The sequence below is a fragment of the Bos javanicus genome, chromosome 5 (assembly GCF_032452875.1).
Source record: "Bos javanicus breed banteng chromosome 5, ARS-OSU_banteng_1.0, whole genome shotgun sequence".
Lineage (NCBI taxonomy): Eukaryota > Metazoa > Chordata > Mammalia > Artiodactyla > Bovidae > Bos > Bos javanicus.
The window spans coordinates 111,345,746-111,363,767 of NC_083872.1; the positions used below are offsets into that span (position 1 = coordinate 111,345,746).

Genomic DNA, 18,022 nt, shown 5'->3' on the forward strand with positions numbered 1-18,022 from the left:
AGGGAGGGGCCAGGCAGAGAGCAAGGCAGGGGAGGTTGGTGGGGAGTGGGAAGCCCCAGGGTCCAGGTCAGACACTCTGCCGCCACTTAGAGGGTGGGTCAGGCTGGGCACTCTGACCCTGAACCTCTTTCCTCACCTGTGATGGCTCTGGCAGCTAATGAAAGGATCAAATTGGAGCAAAAGTACTTAGTGTCCCTGCCGGAGGGTGGTTCTGGGATAGGCCTCAGGTGGGCCCGCTTCTTCCACCCATATTGGCAACAGGCTGGTGGCGATGGCTGTGGGCACAGGAGTCCGGGGGTCCCCAGGCCATATGGTCAGGCCCAGCTGGCAAACAGCAAGCAAATGGAAACCCCCCAGTGGGGGTGCAATTGTGTGGTACCCTCACTGTCTGAGCTCTGGGCCAGTAGGACCAGGGAGAAGATGATGGGGAAGGTGGGGATAAAAACTGATGAGAGAGAGGGTGTGGGCAGGGGGCAGCAAGAGTCAGGTCCTCTGAGAGGTTTCAGGCCCCCAGAGCTCCTGAAGTCCAGGCCTGGCCTCAGAGGTTCCCCAACTTTTTGGAGCACCAGACCCCTTCAAGCTACTGGAGACCACAACATGGGACCCTGTTCAGGGTGATCTGTTCCCATTGGAGAAAGGGCCCTGGGGCTCCCTCAGCCTTTCTCAGGGAACCCAGAGTTTTGTGAAATGTGTGGGTTTTTTAAATTTTATTTTTATTTATTATTTGGCTGTGCTGGGTCTTAGTTGCGGGACGAGGGATCTTTAGTTGTGGCATGCAAACTCTTACTTGCGACATGTGGGATCTAGTTCCGTGACCAGGGATCGAACCCGGGCTCCCTGCATTGGGAGTGCAGAGTCTTAGCCACTGGACCACCAGGGAAGTCCCTGAAATGCAGTTTGAAGTCAATGCAGGCCAACCTTGCAGAGCATCTCAGGTTGGGGTGGGAGGACTCACATTGTTACAGGGGGAAGGGGAGGGAAGCTGCCAGCCACGGGGGTTTGGGAGGGTGCAGCTGTCCTGGGCATGGGGCTCTGGTGGCTGGTCCGGGCACGTGCCAGAGCCAGGGAGGACTGTGACCCACAGACTCAGGCCCACAGGCTCCTGCCAGAGGCCCGTCCCAGGGTCAGGCTCAATGCGGCAGCCTAGCTTTTGTCCTGGAAATCCTGAGTGAGGAGTCGCAGAGGTGGTGTATGGGGCTCTACTTCCTCCCAGCTGGGTGGTTTCTGGCAGAACTTTCCAAGGTTGATGGGAGGCTACCTCTGATAAACACTATCAGTTTTCTATAAATCCAGCATTTATAGGAAGTCAGGTCTCCTAGTCCTTAAGTTTAGTCTCCCTGAGGGTATATGTGTGAGAAACTCCACTTTGTATCTTCTCTGGTTCTATTTTATTTATTTAGTCTTGGCCACGTGGCATGCGGGATCTTAGTTCCCCGACTAGGGATCAAACCCATGACTCCTGCCTTGGGAACACGGAGTCTTAACCACTTAAGCCCCTGAAGCCCTCCTCTGGTTCTATTTTAGGCTAAAAGTTTTGCACAGCTGCCTTGGGACTGCTGATCCAAGAGGGTGCTGACCAAGATGCGGTGCCCAGGCTTCTGCCCTAGCCACCCCCGAGTGTGGGGCGTGTCCGTGCCACCCCTCGAGGCCCCACACCCCTCCCCAGGCTCGGGGCCCCTGCTTTGCTGCCCCTGCGCTGGGGTTCCCGACACACTGGCTTCTGAGCCCTTGGCCCAGGGCCTGGGCCGCTGTCCCCACTCTGTGCAGTGGCTCCTTCTCAACCTTGGGTCTCCGCTGAAGGGTCCTCTCCTTGGGAGGCCCTCCCTGACACCTGGCACCCTCCGTTGGTCGGTTTTCTCATTTGTCCCCTGTCCCTCCACTGGACTGCGCTCTATGAGGACCTCCTCCCCGCACCTGGCTCCCTACTGTACCCCCAGCTCTATTGCCAGGAGCCAGACTGCTCTCTCCACCCACCTCAGGGCAGGCAGAAGCACCAGTGGCCTGATGGTGGTCCGTACATCTCCCAAGGCCCTCTCACAGCCCCCGGGTGCCTTCCCTCCACCCTGCCCCTGCGCCCCTGCTGAAGGGAACAGATGCAGCCAGATCCTTGAGCTTGAAATTCCACCCTAGTGCGCCTCCCTCTGTTGTTGTTGTTATTCAGTCGCTCAGTCTTGTCTGACTCTTCGTGACCCCACGGACTGCAGCGTGCCAGGCTTCCCTGTCCTTCACTGTCTCCCAGAACATGCTCAAACTCATGTCTCTGGAGTCAGTGATGCCATCAAACCATCTCATCCTCTGCCACCTCTCACCTCTGTGTTTCCCAGCATTGGGGTCTTTCCCAATGAGTCGGCTCTTTGCATCAGGTGGCCAAAGTACTGGCCAAAGCTTTTCCCTCTGGCTTGCCCCAAACACTCACTGAATGTCTGTCTGTCTGGGCCCCGGGCTGGGTGTGGGGAATGCAGGCCCACCTGACTTAAGAGAACAGTGTGGGGACAGAGGTGGGTGAGGCAGGGGACAAGGCCTGTTGCCGCCAAGGGTTACAGACCCAAAGCAGGGGTTGGAGGAGACTGGACTGCCCTGGCTCAGTGGCCCCTGGTCACGTCCAGGGGCAGTTAGGGTCAGGGCCGGGGCACCTTGGGGGTGCCTTGCTCTGGAACACCTGTTCTCAGTGCCCACAGAGCCCTTTCTGTGGCATGTTTGTAGGTCTGTGCGTCCAGCCCCTCTCCTCATCCCCAGAGCCACCCCAGAGTCCCCACTGCTACCTCAGAGGCCTCAGTAGTCTCCCTCCTCCCGTGACAGACGTTCCCCACGTGCTCCTCACCAGCTGTTGTCTCACACATACCTCCTGGTCCAGGCACTTCAGACATGCAGACCCCTCACCACTGCCCCGTGACGGCCACATCATCACCCCATTTCACTGGTGAGGAAGCTGAGGCCCAGGGAAGTGGCGAAGCCCTGCCATCTGGCTGCAGGGTCTGGATGCTGTCTCAGGAGGCCTCTGTGCAGATCCAGGCCTGGCCCCCCCTCCCCCCCAGGCTCGGGTCAGTCTGTGTCCCCGCCTGGCACAGACCACGGGCACTGGCTGGTCCCTCACGGCTCTGCTCCCGCTCTTCCACCTTCCCAGACCTTCCCCAGGCCCTGCCTTCAGCCGCCTCTTGGTCCCGGCATGTCTGGGCTCCCCTCAGAGCAGCATGCCTCCTCCTCTCTCTCCCTCAGTCACCTAGTATTTAGCAGTTAGTGTTAGTCGCTCAGACTAATGTGTTTGACTCTTTGCAACCCCATGGAGTCCTCTGTCCATAGGATTCTCCAGGCAAGAATACTGGAGTCGGTAGCCATTCCCTTCTCCAGGGGATCTTCTGGACCCGGGGATGGAACCCAGGTCTCCCGCATTGCAGGCAGATTCTTCACCATCTGAACCACCAGTCATTCCATAGTTCTTAATCCAGGCCGGCCCCCTGGAGCCGAGCCAGCAGAGAAAGTGGAAGTACCCAGGGAAGTGCCCTCAGTGCCCCATCTGGCTGGTCCAAGAACTGGTTCCCCGTGTGGCTCTGCCTGGCCGCTCGAGTCCCTTATCTGTGGATGGGGAGAGTGGTAGCTGTGCCCCACCTCCACCCCCCAGTTAAACAGGTTTTACCAGGACATTCCGGTCACCTGGGCAGACGGAGTCCTTCCCTTGAGCCGATGCCAGGGGAGCAGAATTCCTGGGGACTGAGGGTCACGGTACACCAGACCCACCCTCAGCCATTCTTGTCCAGCCCGGGTCAGGACTCCCAGATCTGCAGCCCCACTCCAGGTCTACCTGTTGGCAGGTGCAGGATGCTCGGGGAGCCTCAGTTTTCCATCTCGTCTTCATTCCCACAAGCCCTGGGTGGCGGAGTGAGTAGCTTAACCTCTTGAAGCCCCATATTTCCTCATTTGCGAAATGGAGACACACGTACCTTCCTTCAGGCTCTGCCCCAGGCATCTGCCCCTGATTTTTTCTCCAGCCCTTGCATGGGCAGCGCCTGGCTCATAGCAGGTTCTTGGTAAACGTCCACCAGCAGCCTGGGTCATGTGCTGGCTGTCGAGTGACCCCAGGTGTAGGCTTGTTTCTCGTGGAGCCGGCCTGATGGATAGGAACCAAAGGAATGAATAAAACGAGAGATGACTCAGCATCAGCTGTTTCTCCCACCTTGCCAGAGCTATGGGATCCGTCATGTTCCGTAGCCACCTCCTCAGCCTGTCTCTTCCCCATGTGGGATTGGGGAACCTCACGTCGGAAAGACCCTTATTTAGTTCCAGACTCAGTGGGAGGTGGTTGCTGTCTTCTGGTCCCTGAGACACTGGTTTCCTCTGCTGAGCCGTAAGGAAGAACCCGGAAGTGGGGGCAGAAGCTCCAGGGAAGCTGACTGAGGCCAATAGAAGAATTTCTAGCAGCCCAAATGGCCCGGAATGCGCGGTACCCAGAATTGGACAAGCAGAGGCCAGATGGGCACTCGGGAGGGGCACTGGCCTGGGGCAAGAGGTTTGGTTCGGAAAGCCAGATAAGTCACTGAGAATGCATTGCAAGGTGATGGGTGCCAGTCAGTAAGGAGCCCCCCCCTCCCAAATCAGCCCAGTCATTTAACAAAGCTGGCCAGGAGCAAAGCCTGGCACACGGAGCTAGGCAGAGCCCTCGGGTACTGTAGAGCGGAACTGGGATGGGGTGCAAGGCAGACTTCGGCTCAGTCAAGATGCCCGCTGAAGCTCATGGGAGCTGGTGAGAGTTCATCTGAAGGTACTCTTGGGTTGGGGGCTGTAGATTCCTCTAGGAGTGGAGACAGAGGGTGGGCTCTGCAACCTCTGAGATTTCCCCCATGGATATTCCAAGAGTGCCCTGAGCACCTCCTAGGTGTCAGACCTGTTCACTGGTGGCCCCTTCTGTCAGCCGGAGGAGTTGGGTGCCCTGTGGCTGCTCCCAAGCTGAGGACACCAGGGATCACAGCTGTCAGCAAGGTGTTGCGAGGCAGACGGAGAAGGGGGCCAGAGGGTGGTGAACAGAGGACACGGCTGTTAGGAGAGAAGCTGCAAGACCTCAGCAGAGGCTGGCAGGGGCCAGGGTGAGGCCGGCTAAGGGCCGAGCTAGGACCCTGGTCAGCGCATGTGAGCTCAGGACCATGGAGAGCGCCACAGGAGCCTGGTCACCAGGTGACAGCTGTCAGGGTGCATCCACACCCGGGAGGCTGCTGCCCGCCTGACTGGCACACAAGTCACAGCCCGTGGCCTCCAGGGAGCACCTGTCTTTTCTCTGGTCGGCAGCCCCTACTGGACACAGCCCGAGCCCAGACCCCAAGGCCGTGACTGGGTGGTGGGTTTTGGGCTCATCTTCCTTCTCTCACCTCATGAGCTTATCAAGCAGAGGCCGGGGGAAGAGATCACAAGAAGGAGGGAGGAGCAGGAAGAGACAGGGTACAAAGACAGTCTGCCCAGCTGGAACCTTCCGAGCATGGCCATGGCTGTGAGTCAGTACAGAAAGAGGAGGCCCAGGGTGGGCTGGTCCTGCCAGCATTCCTGCAGCCATGATTATCTGACTGTCAGGAAGCACCTGATCTATTCCCATCGCATTCCTGCAGGAGACCCAGGGCTCTGAGGCTGGTGCCACCTACAGAGTGAGTGAGTGAGTGAGTGTGTGTGTGTGTGTGTGGCGGGGGGTCTTTTAAGGAGGCTTCCAGAGTCTCATAGTTCTTCCCTCCTTTCTGTGGAGCCCAGGGAAGCAGGGCACTGTTTCCCAGCCCATCTCCCATCAGACTCAGGTTCTGACCAGGGTCCAGTTGAGCCCCCTACTCGACTCCTTACTGCTGTTAAATAAGAAAGCACCCACCAGGCCCCAGGCCCTGCCAGGGGCTCAGCTCTGGTTGAGCCTGTGCACGTGCTGCCCCCTCCCCCCAGCTGAAGGCTCTCCCTACTCTGCTTCCAGGTAGGGGAATAACAGTAGTGGTAAGAAAAGCTAATGCTTATTGGGTTCTTACTCTGTGCTAGGAGCTTCACATGGGTTATTATTGAACCCTCATTTTCTAGATGAGCCAAAGGAGGGAAGTTACTTTGACCTGCCAAGGCCATGCAGATAGGAAATGGCAGAGCCAGAGGTTTGAGCTGGGCTGTCTGGCTCTAGGCTCTGTGTGCACACAGTTGGCGGCTCTGGTTGAAGCTCGCTCCCTGACAGCTCCCTGCCCCCAGGGGCTTGTGCCCAGAGATGAGGAGACAGACAGATGGGGAGATGGGCTCAGCACTGGGAAGAAGGGATGGGGTGGGGCTGCGGATTGGTCTCTCTGATTCGGTGACTGAAGTGGGCAAGGCACTTAGAGAGAACCCTGCAGAGACAAGAGCTGCCTCCAGCCCAGCTCTGCCATTTTCCGTCTCCATGGAGGCGGTTGAGGGATGACTTCCACCGCAGTCAAAGGCTGGTCCATTCTGCAGGTCCCGGAGCCACTGAGTGTGACTCGCCACTCACACTTCACGCCAGGTCTGACTGCTGCCTGCACCCCGCCCCTTGCCCAGACAGTGCCGCGGCCTCCTTGCCACTCTCCCTGCTCTGTTCTTCAGGGGACCGTCTGTTCTCAGCAGAGCAGCCCAGCTGAGCCTGGACGCTTAGCATCCTCCCGTGAAAGCCGCACTCCAGCACTTCTGTTCCGCCGCCCCTCCTCCCTTGTCTTCTGGACTCACTCTTAAGGCCCACCTTGGCCACCTGATTACCTGCGAACCTGCTCACTCCTAGTCTTCACCATTTTATTTTTCTCCAGAGCACATCTTTCTAACATACCGTATTATTTGGCTCATTTTAGTTGCCACAGCCCCGTGCCCCACTCACCCTGCACCAGCTCCATGAGTTGGGGGCTCTTGTGGTCCTCATCTGCTATGCTCCCAGGGCCAGTGCAGTGCCTGGCACTCAGTGGGCTCTTAATAAGTAGTTACTGAGTAAATGGAGGAGACGGGTTGGGTGACACCCTGCAGGGGCTCACATGGGTCAAATGCAGTGGTGGCTGTTCCATCCATGGACTGTCTTCACTGGTCACTGGTGGACTCTCCATGGGACCCTTATCACCCAACTTGGGTTTCACCCCACTTGGGCTGAACTTGGAAGGTGGAAGGGACCCAGGACAGCTTTACCACTGGATGAAATCCCACTACTGACCCCACAGGGTTGAGTCCGACCCTTACTAATTGTGTGTCACTAAGTTATACCATCTCTCTGGCCTCGGTCTCCTGATCTGTAAAATGGGAAAGACAGTGGTACCTGCTACATGGTGGGGGGATCTGGTGAGGACGTGCATGTCATGTGCTCGGGACAGTAGCTGGCCTGTAAGTGTCAGTGACCATCAGCTTTATCGGTACACCTGGTGGTTCTAGATGAAGCTTTATAATGGAGGCAGAGATGCTGAAGCAGGGGTCTAGTTTGGTTCCACGGCTTTAGCCCGCAGCCAGGCCAGCAGCACCAAGGAGGGCTATGGTCTCAGATGTAAGGAGGCAGAGGCTGGTTTGGAAACCAAACTTACCTTGAGGTCCTGATTTGATCGCCTTCCTAATATCCTTTGGGGAAAGTCTTGCCATCTTTCTGACTCTCAGTTTCCCCATCTGTGAAAACGGTGATCACAATCCTCAGTCTCCCTGGGTGGGCAAGACTTACATGAGACCCCAGGGCCCACGCTTATTTATTCGGTTTCTTGTTTATAGGCCACTCAGTCTATAAAATGTATTTGAAAATACTTGAAGATAAGATAAAAAAAGATCAGGCCAAGAACAAGTTCAAGGAAAAAACAAAAAACAAAAAAAAACACAACCCAGACAGCTGTGTGTAACAGTGTCCCAGAAAACTTGGCCTGTGAGGCACTGCCTTGCTCTGGGCCAGCCTCTGTGTCTGTCAGCCTCCCAGCAGCCCAAGCCACGAGGGAGACACACTCCATTCCGTGATTCTTGGCAGCAAGCCGGGCTGGGGCCTTATCACATGGCCTCACCCTGAAGGCCCCTGCAATTCAGATGGGGGACCCCAGGCCCTGGCAAGTCTGTTTTCCAAAGGGTGCAGCTGGCCAGGGGTAACTAGATCCTAAAAGCTTGTCTGACCAGGGAGCTGAGGGGCAGCTGGGTCAGTGTGACCTCAGCAGGGCTGTGGGGGCGCCTTACCTGAGTTTATCTTACCTTCCTGGGGCCTGTGTTCACGGCTGCCAGGAGATTTCTTCTGAGTGGCGGCCCCAACCTTGCCCTTCACCACTCATGGCCAGTTCAGTCCAGGGAGGGCTGGGATTGGGGTGTCTCATAGAGACAGGCTCCAAGTGGGGAGAAATGATCTGCCAGAAGGATCGGGGCTGCCTTGCCAGGTCCTAAAAGCCCTCAGGAGGGTCACTCTGGAGACCTCTGCCATGCGGACCTCTTGTCTGCAGAGTCGCCTTGTACCTGGTCCTGCCCCACAAGAGCTCCCATCCTCCTGCCTCGACTGGGCCTCTGCCCTGGGCCACTCCATTCACCCCGCTGGCCTGTCTGCCTTTGCCAGAGCAGGGCTAGAATCTGTGGTGGGGACGAGAGCTCCCTTCTGCCTCCCCCAGAGCCAGTGGAGACCAGTCCCTCCCGCCTCTGTCCCAGGGCAGCTGACATTTACCAGAGGTCAGGCCCCTACCCCTGATTGTCCTGCCTCCTGCAGTCAGCTGTCCAATCCCCGCCTGAGGCCAGGCTCCAGGGTGTCTGCATTTAAACCGGAGGAGGGGGGACATCTGAGGGCACAAGTACCGCCCTGGTCAGCAGGATCCGCAAACTCAGCTGCTCCAAGGTGAGGCCCCTCCTCCCCGACATGAAAGGGTGGGAGGAGATGGTCCTTAAAGCTTGTTCTAGATCAAACATTTCATGATTGTGCGCCTTATGATCATGTAGTTTAGAGAACATTTATGTTTGAGTCTTTCAGCCTTGAGCTTTGAAAGAAGTAGAAATCTGTTGAATACCTGCTGTACACCAGGAACTCTGTACCCATTTCACAGATGTAGAAACCAAGGTTCAGAATGGTGAGGAGCCTGGCTTAAGTTAGGAAAGGAAGGGGAAAGTATAGCAAGGGAAGTGAAGTCGCTCAGTCGGGTCCGACTCTTTGCGACCACGTGGACTGTAGCCCACCAGGCTCCTCTGTCCATGGGATTCTCCAGGCAAGAATACTGGAGTGGGTTGCCATTTCCTTTTGCCAGGGGGTCTTCCCAACCCAGTGATCGAACCCAGGTCTCCCACATTGTAGGCAGACACTTTAATCTCTGAGCCACCAGGGACGCTCAAATGACCCAGAGGTCATTTGAGCCAGAAACATAGGGAGAGGCCACAGAAAGGAACATTTTAAGGGAAAGGACGGTGCGCCCCCGCCCTGCCACACACACACAGGGAGATCTGTGGAAGGGAAATGAAAACACCAGTTTCTGTCCCGGCCCTTCCTCTGACTCCGCAGGTCACTCCAGCCAAGGCACTGGTCATGAACTCAGTCATGCCTGACTCTTTGCAGCCCCATAGACTGTAGCCCTCCAGGCTCCTCTGCCCATGGGATTTTCCAGGCAAGAATACTGGTGTGGTGTGCCATTCTCTTCTCCAGGTGATCTTCCCAACCCAGGGATCGAACCTGAATCTCTTATGTCTGCTGGCTGGCAAGCAGATTCTTTCGCACTCAGTGCTACCCGGAAAGGCACTGGTCTGACTTGGCCAGATGGGCGTAACCTTCTGGCTGGTGTGCCCTCTGTCCTGGGCTGTGCGGCGAGAGAGGTGTCGCACAGGCTCCTCATGAGATGAAGAGCGTGGCTGAGTGAAGTGTGGAGTCCAGTGTAATGTGAGCCTTTCCGTTTCTTAGTCGTGACCACACACTGCAGCAATGTCAGTGTCCACACTTGGGGAGACGGGGTGACGGGTGTGACGGAACCCTCTGAACTATCTTTGCAACTTTTCTGGTAAGCTACAAATACTCTAAAACAGAACTTTTTTTTAATTATGAAAATATATATGGCTCTCCATTGCACAACCATAAACTAATTGATAAACTGCAAACAAGTAGAGAATGGTCATAATCATGACCCCTCATAGAGAACGATTCATTCCAGATGAGTATGGAATATGTGAAATTTAAAAGGAAATGGTACATTTATTTCTACTGACGTGAAATCTCTTTAACCTGTCGTTGACTGAGGAAAACTACTTGATTGGATGAGTGTTCAATAGAATAATAATCATAAAAAATATTAAGCTGAGAACAGAAAAAATGCATATAAAACCAATGATGCACCTCAAGCAGATAATATTTATGGCTGGTTATCAGTCCAGTGCCTTGCATGGAGCAATGAAGGAGTTGTTATTCAGTCACTCAGTCGTGTCTGACTCTTTGCAACCTCATGGACTATGGCACCCCAGGCTTCCCTTGTCCTTCTCTATTTCCTGGAGTTTGCTCAAACCCATGTCCATTAAGTTGGTGATGCCATTCAACCATCTTATCCTCTGTCATCCCCTTCTCCTCCTGCCTGCAATCTTTCCCAGCATCAGGTTCTTTTCCAATGAGTCGACTCTTCGCATCAGGTGGCCAAAGGATTGGAGCTTCAGCTTCAGCATCTGTTCTTCCATTGAATATTCAGGGTTGATTTCCTTTAGGATTGACTAGTTTCACCTCCTTGCTGTCCATGGGACTCTCAAGAGTCTTCTCCAGCACCATGATTCAAAAGCATAAATTGTATGCTTAGCCTGCTTTATGGTCCAACTCTCACATCTGTACAAGACTTTTGGCAAAACCATAGCTTTGACTATATGGACCTTTGTCAGCAAAGTGATGTCTCTGCTTTTTAAATACATTGTCTAGGTGTGTCATAGCTTTGCTTCCAAGGTGTAAGCATCTTTTAATTTCAGGGCTGCAGTTGCCATCCTCTGCAGAACTTCTTCTTTGTTTATTAAATATGTTAGAATTAGAAGTGTTCCCTTGAGACCTGGGAATTTTTTTCAGTGAAAAGTTTTGTTAATATAGCCACACACACACACACACACAAAGATAAAGAGACAGACAGACGGACAGATAGTAGGAGAAAGCATCCTGGACAGTGCAGGGAAGGGACCCCATGTCTGCAGCCTACAGCCCACTCTCCCCCTCCCTCAGGGCCGGTGAGCCCCCTGGGGCAGGTTCTGCATTGCAGGGTTGAGCTTCTCCCAGGATGCATTCTGTTCCTGGAGTAAAGCACAGCGATGCAGCTGGTACAGTCATGGTGGGGTGGGCCAGGTGCTGGAGCTGGCTGTTGTTCTGCCAAAAGTGTTACTTTCCTTTTAGTAAAACTTTTCAAAGGTTTCATTTGAAACCACTCTTGCACACAAGTAAACAATTCCAATTTTTTGTAGAAGATAATTTAATTTCAACATACAGTCACTAAAAGAAGAAAAATAGAATAGACAGATATAAAAACATATATAGCACCACATTGGGCCAACAACCTACATCCAGACTTGACCATCACTGGGAGGTCCCTGCAATCTGGAGTCCCACATGGGAAGGGTTTTGGGTGGTGCATACACCCCAGGGGTGATCATCCAAATTGCAGCTTTGAGGGCTCCTGCTTATAATCCCAGGCCACAACCTGATACTATAAGCAGTTTGTGTTCAAAAATGTGGCTCTGGGTTGTCTTTTTTTGTTTTTGTTTTTAACTTTTACAATGCTGTTTGTTTCACCTTGTGAGTCACAGGATTTCATTAGACCCCAGGGGGTTGGCCAGACCTCCAGGGGCTCAAGAATCCCAAGACCCCACTCCCTTTCTTATTTAAAGTGCTGCCTGACTTGCTGTGCTTTCAGGCAGGCATGGAATCCAGGCAGTGTGCAAGCAGGTCAGAGGCCGGCTCTCCTGCTTCTGAAGCCTGAACACGACTTTTTCTATTTTAGTTTCCCTAAAAGTTGCATTCCCTCCCTCAGGAGAAGAGCCTTAGGCTCCCCTCGCCAGGTCTGCAGATCCTGACCGCTGGGCTTTCTCCCGTTTCCTGCAGGATGAAGATGAAACGCTACAAGCTGTTTCTCATGTTCTGTATGGCCGGCCTGTGTCTCATCTCCTTCCTGCACTTCTTTAAGACCCTGTCCTATGTCACCTTCCCCCGCGAACTAGCCTCTCTCAGCCCTAACCTGGTGTCCAGCTTCTTCTGGAACAATGCCCCGGTCACGCCCCAGGCCAGCCCGGAGCCGGGTAGCCCCGACCTGCTGCGGACCCCACTCTATTCCCACTCACCCCTGCTCCAGCCGCTGTCGCCGAGCAAGGCCACGGAGGAGCTCCACCGGATGGACTTCGTGCTGCCTGAGGACACCACCGAGTACTTCGTCCGCACCAAAGCCGGGGGCGTCTGCTTCAAGCCAGGTACCAAGATGCTGGAGAAGCCCCCATCGGGGCGGCCAGAGGAGAAGGTGGAGGCGGGCGACGGCGCGTCGTCGTCGGCGCGGGGCCCGGGCCGGCAGCTACTGAGCACCCGGGAGCGAGCGGGGAGCCGCGGCGGCGCGCGGCGCAAGTGGGTGGAGTGCGTGTGCCTCCCGGGCTGGCACGGGCCGAGCTGCGGCGTGCCCACCGTGGTGCAGTACTCCAACCTGCCCACCAAGGAGCGCCTGGTGCCCCGGGAGGTGCCACGGCGGGTCATCAACGCCATCAACATCAACCATGAGTTCGACCTGCTGGACGTGCGCTTCCACGAGCTGGGCGACGTGGTGGACGCCTTCGTGGTGTGCGAGTCCAACTTTACAGCGTACGGGGAGCCGCGGCCGCTCAAGTTCCGCGAGATGCTGACCAACGGCACCTTCGAGTACATCCGGCACAAGGTGCTGTACGTCTTCCTGGACCACTTCCCGCTGGGCGGGCGGCAGGACGGCTGGATCGCAGACGACTACCTGCGCACCTTCCTGACGCAGGACGGCGTGTCGCGGCTGCGCAACCTACGGCCGGACGATGTCTTCATCATCGACGACGCCGACGAGATCCCCGCGCGCGACGGCGTGCTCTTCCTCAAGCTCTACGACGGCTGGACGGAGCCCTTCGCCTTCCACATGCGCAAGTCGCTGTACGGCTTCTTCTGGAAGCAGCCGGGCACCCTGGAGGTGGTGTCGGGCTGCACGGTGGACATGCTGCAGACGGTGTACGGGCTGGACGGCATCCGCCTGCGCCGCCGCCAGTACTACACCATGCCTAACTTCCGCCAGTATGAGAACCGCACGGGCCACATCCTGGTGCAGTGGTCGCTGGGGAGCCCCCTGCACTTTGCCGGCTGGCACTGCTCCTGGTGCTTCACGCCCGAGGGCATCTACTTCAAGCTCGTGTCGGCCCAGAACGGCGACTTCCCCCGCTGGGGCGACTACGAAGACAAGCGGGACCTCAACTACATCCGGAGCCTGATCCGCACGGGGGGCTGGTTCGACGGCACGCAGCAGGAGTACCCGCCGGCCGACCCCAGCGAGCACATGTACGCCCCCAAGTACCTGCTGAAGAACTACGACCAGTTCCGCTACCTGCTGGACAACCCCTACCGGGAGCCCAAGAGCACAGCGGCCGGTGGGTGGCGGAACAAGGGTTCCGAGGGAAGGCCACCCGCCAGGGGCAAATTGGATGTGGTTGAAGGCTAGGGCTGCATGATCTTACAGGGCCAGTGGCAGGGTGGGGGTGGGGTGGGGTGTTGGCACTGCCCCTCCTGTCGTTACCTTTCTGCCTCCTTCCACCCTCTGGGTGGTTCGTCAGAGGACCAGGAGTGGAAGATGGGAGAGTCTTTCCTACTCAAGCCCCTGTGAATCCAGGGTCAGGCCTGTGAGCTCAGAAAACACCCTTCCTCACCAGGGGAGGAGAGCAGGTGTTACCGCCCCTAGGGGTGCTGCCCCTGGGAAGTGCCCGCAGAGAGCGCAGGAGGGTTACTGGGGAGCAGGGGTGGGTGGGGGAGGGAGCCTGCAGGAACGCCGTAGGGCAGCCGAGAGGGGCGCCGCGGTCCCCTCCAGGGAGAAGCAGCCCACCATTTGGCCTCCTGGGGCTTTGGACCCACCGTAGGAAGGGAGAGATGCCAGGAGTTCCCAGGGCTCTGTAAATAGTCACATTCGGGCCCTGGACGAAGCAGGGACACCAAGGTGGGAGGGAATGAAAAACGGCAGCTGGGAAGAAGCTCCAAAGGATGCTTTGTAGTGGCCTCAGGAGTGCTGGGCCAGAGGGAGTGGGGACCTCCACCCTCGTCCCACAGGACATACAGCACAGATGGCCCTGTGCCCCTCAGCCCCTCTGGAGATGACGCAGGTGTGGGGAGGCCCGGGAAGTCTTCTTTTAGGTTCCCAAGCTGGCCTTGACATTTCTTCTTACTTTTTATATCGCTGTCTTGTGGGCTGCCCACCCAGTCCTTGCAAGTTCCAAGAGTCCAGTTCTCAGGCTGGGATGGGACCATGAGCTAGCCTAGGTGAGATGTGGGGGTGGGGGGTGGGGAGCCTTCTCCCCCATCACCCCTTCCCACTGGAACCCACAGCCTCAGCTCGCCACTGTCTCAGGTGGAGGCACTCTTGTGCCCCTTTGGGGGCTGGCTTGGGGCCAGGAAGGGGCCACGAGGCTGCTCTGGGCCCACAGGGGACATTGAGGCCAGTTGTTTGTCGTCTCATTCCTTAGTTGCCTCGGGGGAGGGGGGTGTATATGTTAGAGTAGATTCTAAGCTGATGTAATTAAGAGACCCCAAAATACAGTGGTTTCAGCAGACAGAAGCTTGTTTCTAACTTACTCTCTGGAGGGTGGTGGTCTGGAGGGCAGCTCTGCTTCCCTGCCTCATGCCTCCAACTCTGGATAGAGTGGTTGCTCCAGCTCCCACCATCATGTTTGCATCCATGTCCGAGGGAAACAGAGAACGTGCACACCCTTTCTGTTAAGAGCGTGAGCCAGAGATGGTACGGTCACTTCTGATGGCATCTTGCAGGACTCAGTCACCTGGCCACCAGGGAAAGTAGTTTCCAGCTGGGCTGCCCCTTTCACCCATTAAAGGAAGGAGGGAAGAAAATGAAGGTGGAGAGGATACTTACGGGGACGAGGGGCATCTCTGACCCCGAGGGAGGAGGGGAGAGGGCAGAAGTGACTGTCGCACTGGTGGGGTCCTGCTGGCATGCCCACAGCTCCTGGGTCAGCCCGTCCCTGCCCGCCTCACTGGCGACCCAGGGCTGGATCACTGAGAGCATGCAGGGGGCAGGGAGAGGCGCCCCCTCCCAACGGCCCCCTCGGGTGTTTACCCAGTGATGCTGGACGCAGAGCCTGCCTGTGGAACGGTCCATGTCTTTGCGTGCGTGTGTATTTATGGCATGGGTGCATGCTTGGTGTGGATTGTCCGTGTCCGTGTCGATGTGTCCCTGTACATATATGCCTGTGTGTGGGACGTGGGAGCCGGGCCCAGGCCTCCCCTTGCTGGGACCTGCAGCCTGTGGCCACACTTCCTGCAACTCCCCAAAATGACTGAGGCAGAAGGGCAACCTGGGGAGCCAGAAAGCCAGGCTAAAAGGGATATGGGGGTCCGTCTGTCTGTCTGTCTTTCAGTCCAAGGAATGAGAATGCTCTCAACCTGAGGGCTGTACCGCTGCGAGCCCACGACCTCCCGGCCTCTTCCCTTCAAGCCGCCAGCCAAGACTTTCTCGGCGTGTCTTACTGGGGGGTTTCCTGGGGAGCTGGTGTGGTGTGGGGAGCTGGCCGCGGAACAGCCTCAGGCAGGCAGGCATGAAGCAGGCTGGGGAGCCCCCACTGTCCCTCCGGTTGAGGGGGTGTCCCAAGGGAACCAACCCCTCCCTCGGAGTTAGAGCAGCACCCCCCAACCCCCCGGCCCCTTCTGGGGCTGAGAAGTGGCTCAAGAGGTCAGGGTGTCCCTGTGGCTCCAGGTCACCCCAGGCCAGGGCCTGCCCGCCAACCACCTCTGCCCACCTCCTGGGTAGGCATCTCTGGGGACACATGCCTGAGCCCCAGCCCAGGGCCTCCCACCTTGATAGCCTCCTCACCCCACACCCCCACACTTGTGGGGAGGTCCCCCTCCAGGTTGGCAGAGGTCGCTCGCTTCCAGTTCGCCAGCTCAGGGGCAAAGGTAGAAAGAGGGAAGGAGCTCAGATGTGCCAGACCCCACCTTCCCTCTCGGACAAGGAGGTCCAGGCGTGTTCGTGGTCACCCCCCAGTGGAGGCCTGGCCATGGAGAGCAAGCACAACCGTCTGCGGGGTCAGGGGACCAAGGCGTGGGGTCGCAGAGTTTCACTCAGAGTCACATCATACACTGGGAACTTCGGGGACAGGGGAGCCCTGGGTCACTCCCCTCTATGAAGGCAAACCAAGCTGTGAAAGGGGACGCCAGCAGCTGCTGGCCCTGTCGTCATAGCCACCTTCCTTCCTTCCTTGGGAAGCCCTGGCCCGGGGGTTTCCAGACTCATGGAGGCTCAGCCCACCCTTCGGGGGTTCCCTAGGGTGTGGTGGTTCCCACAGGCAGGCGTGGGAGAGCTTTGGGGACAGGTGACAGGGTGGGGAGCTAGGACTTGCCCCAGCAGCAGGCAGCGCCCTGTGAAATGTGTAATTTAAGGACACCGATAATAATAATAGTATTATTTTTTTTGTAAGGGAAAATCAATATGTACATTCTGAAATCATTTTCTCTGTAAATGGTTGGATTTCATTTCACCCTTAAAGGGATGCTTAAAGGAGAAAATAATATTAATAATAAAAACAGCTACAAAGTCTGAAGGTTGTACTTGAGTGGCTACTTTGGGGGTGTGCTGGCACAAGAAGGGGTGCAAGTGGGTGACTGGTCTTGCTGGGTCAGTGGGGGTTGGTGAGCCTTCCTGAGGACTGGACAGGCAGTGGGGGGGCATTCCAAGCATCTTCATTTAGGGATGCAGTTACCCGACTCCTGACCCTGACCAAGGGAGCCTCTGACCTCCCACCAGTGGAGATGGGCCTGGAAAGGGGGTGATGACAGGTGGTCCTTCACAGAAGGAGGAAGAAGGTCCGGGCCTGGCCACACCTTCCTGAGGTGGGCAGGGGACCTCTTTGGGGATCTAGATGAAGACCCTGGTGCCTCTAGGGAGAGGGGAGTGATTCTTCCACTATTGTGCACCTGTCAGGGGTCCTAAGGCCACACACATAGTGGGTGTGGGGTCAGACGTGAATTAGGGGTACCAACCCTCCAGGGCAGGTGGGGATGGCAGCCTCCAGGGTTGGTCGTCTCCCCTGTGGAGCTAAGCTGGACTTGTGCTGTGATGGCGCCCAGGCGGTGGAACATGGGGACTTCCTGGAGGCTTATTCCAGGTCTTTTGGATCCTGGCTTTGTCCTGGGGAGGGGAGCCTCTGGATATTTTCTAAGGAGAGTCTCAAAGATGAACTCTGCCTTGGTCCCTCATGGGGTGGCTGTGCAGCCTCTTAGATGGAGAAACTGAGGCTGGGGACAGGGAAGAGGAGTGACCACAGTGTTGCTGACCAGAGCAGGGGCTCATGTCTCCTGAGCACCTGGAAAGTGCTGAGCCCTTTATGCCCATAACTGATGCCTGGACTCCTAGCCACACTCCAAAGCCCAGGAAGGCGCCCGCAGGTACAGAATTGAGGAGTGGGAGAGATGGAGATGCTGCATCTATCTGAAAGATGGCAACAGTGACCCACCTGCCACTTAAGGTCAAGTTGACAGCCTTAAATCATGTCTGATAATGAACCATCACCACTGTTCCTTCACAAACATTGTTAATGAAATGCCTACTTTGTGCCAAACTCTGGGATAAGCGAGTTCCCTCCCTTATCATTCCCATGTTACAGATGTGGAAAGTGAGGCTTGGATACATTCAGTAAGGCAAGGAAGGGCAGTTTGCCTAACTCCAGAGACTGAGATCTTAACTGCCAAACTTCACTCCATCTCTGAGTCCATTCGGGGAGGAAGAGGAGGGTAGGGGGAGAGGTGGAGAGGCTGGGGGTGGTGCCAGTGCCATCATTCAGACATCATCCAGGCTTCTGACAGCCAGGCACAGTGCTGGGTCGTGGGTCACCGAGAGAGAGGTCAGTCCCTGTTCTCAGAGGGACCACAGTC

The 18,022-nt window shown here is 56.5% G+C and overlaps 1 protein-coding gene across 6 annotated transcripts in view; it reads left to right on the forward strand.

Moving 5' to 3' along the window:
• MGAT3 (beta-1,4-mannosyl-glycoprotein 4-beta-N-acetylglucosaminyltransferase) overlaps positions 1-16,688 on the forward strand; it is a 39,080-nt gene extending 22,392 nt beyond the window's left edge. For 5 of the 6 annotated variants that reach the window (XM_061418589.1, XM_061418585.1, XM_061418587.1 and 2 more), the window contains exon 2: positions 11,981-16,688. In XM_061418589.1, coding sequence (XP_061274573.1) covers positions 11,982-13,592 — 1,611 coding nt within the window. In that variant the 5' untranslated portion in view covers position 11,981 and the 3' untranslated portion in view covers positions 13,593-16,688. Of the gene's footprint in view, positions 1-22; positions 4,757-11,980 lie in introns of those variants that run through there. The other variant, XM_061418590.1, reaches the window with a different exon arrangement.
• Positions 16,689-18,022: the final 1,334 nt, after the last annotated feature.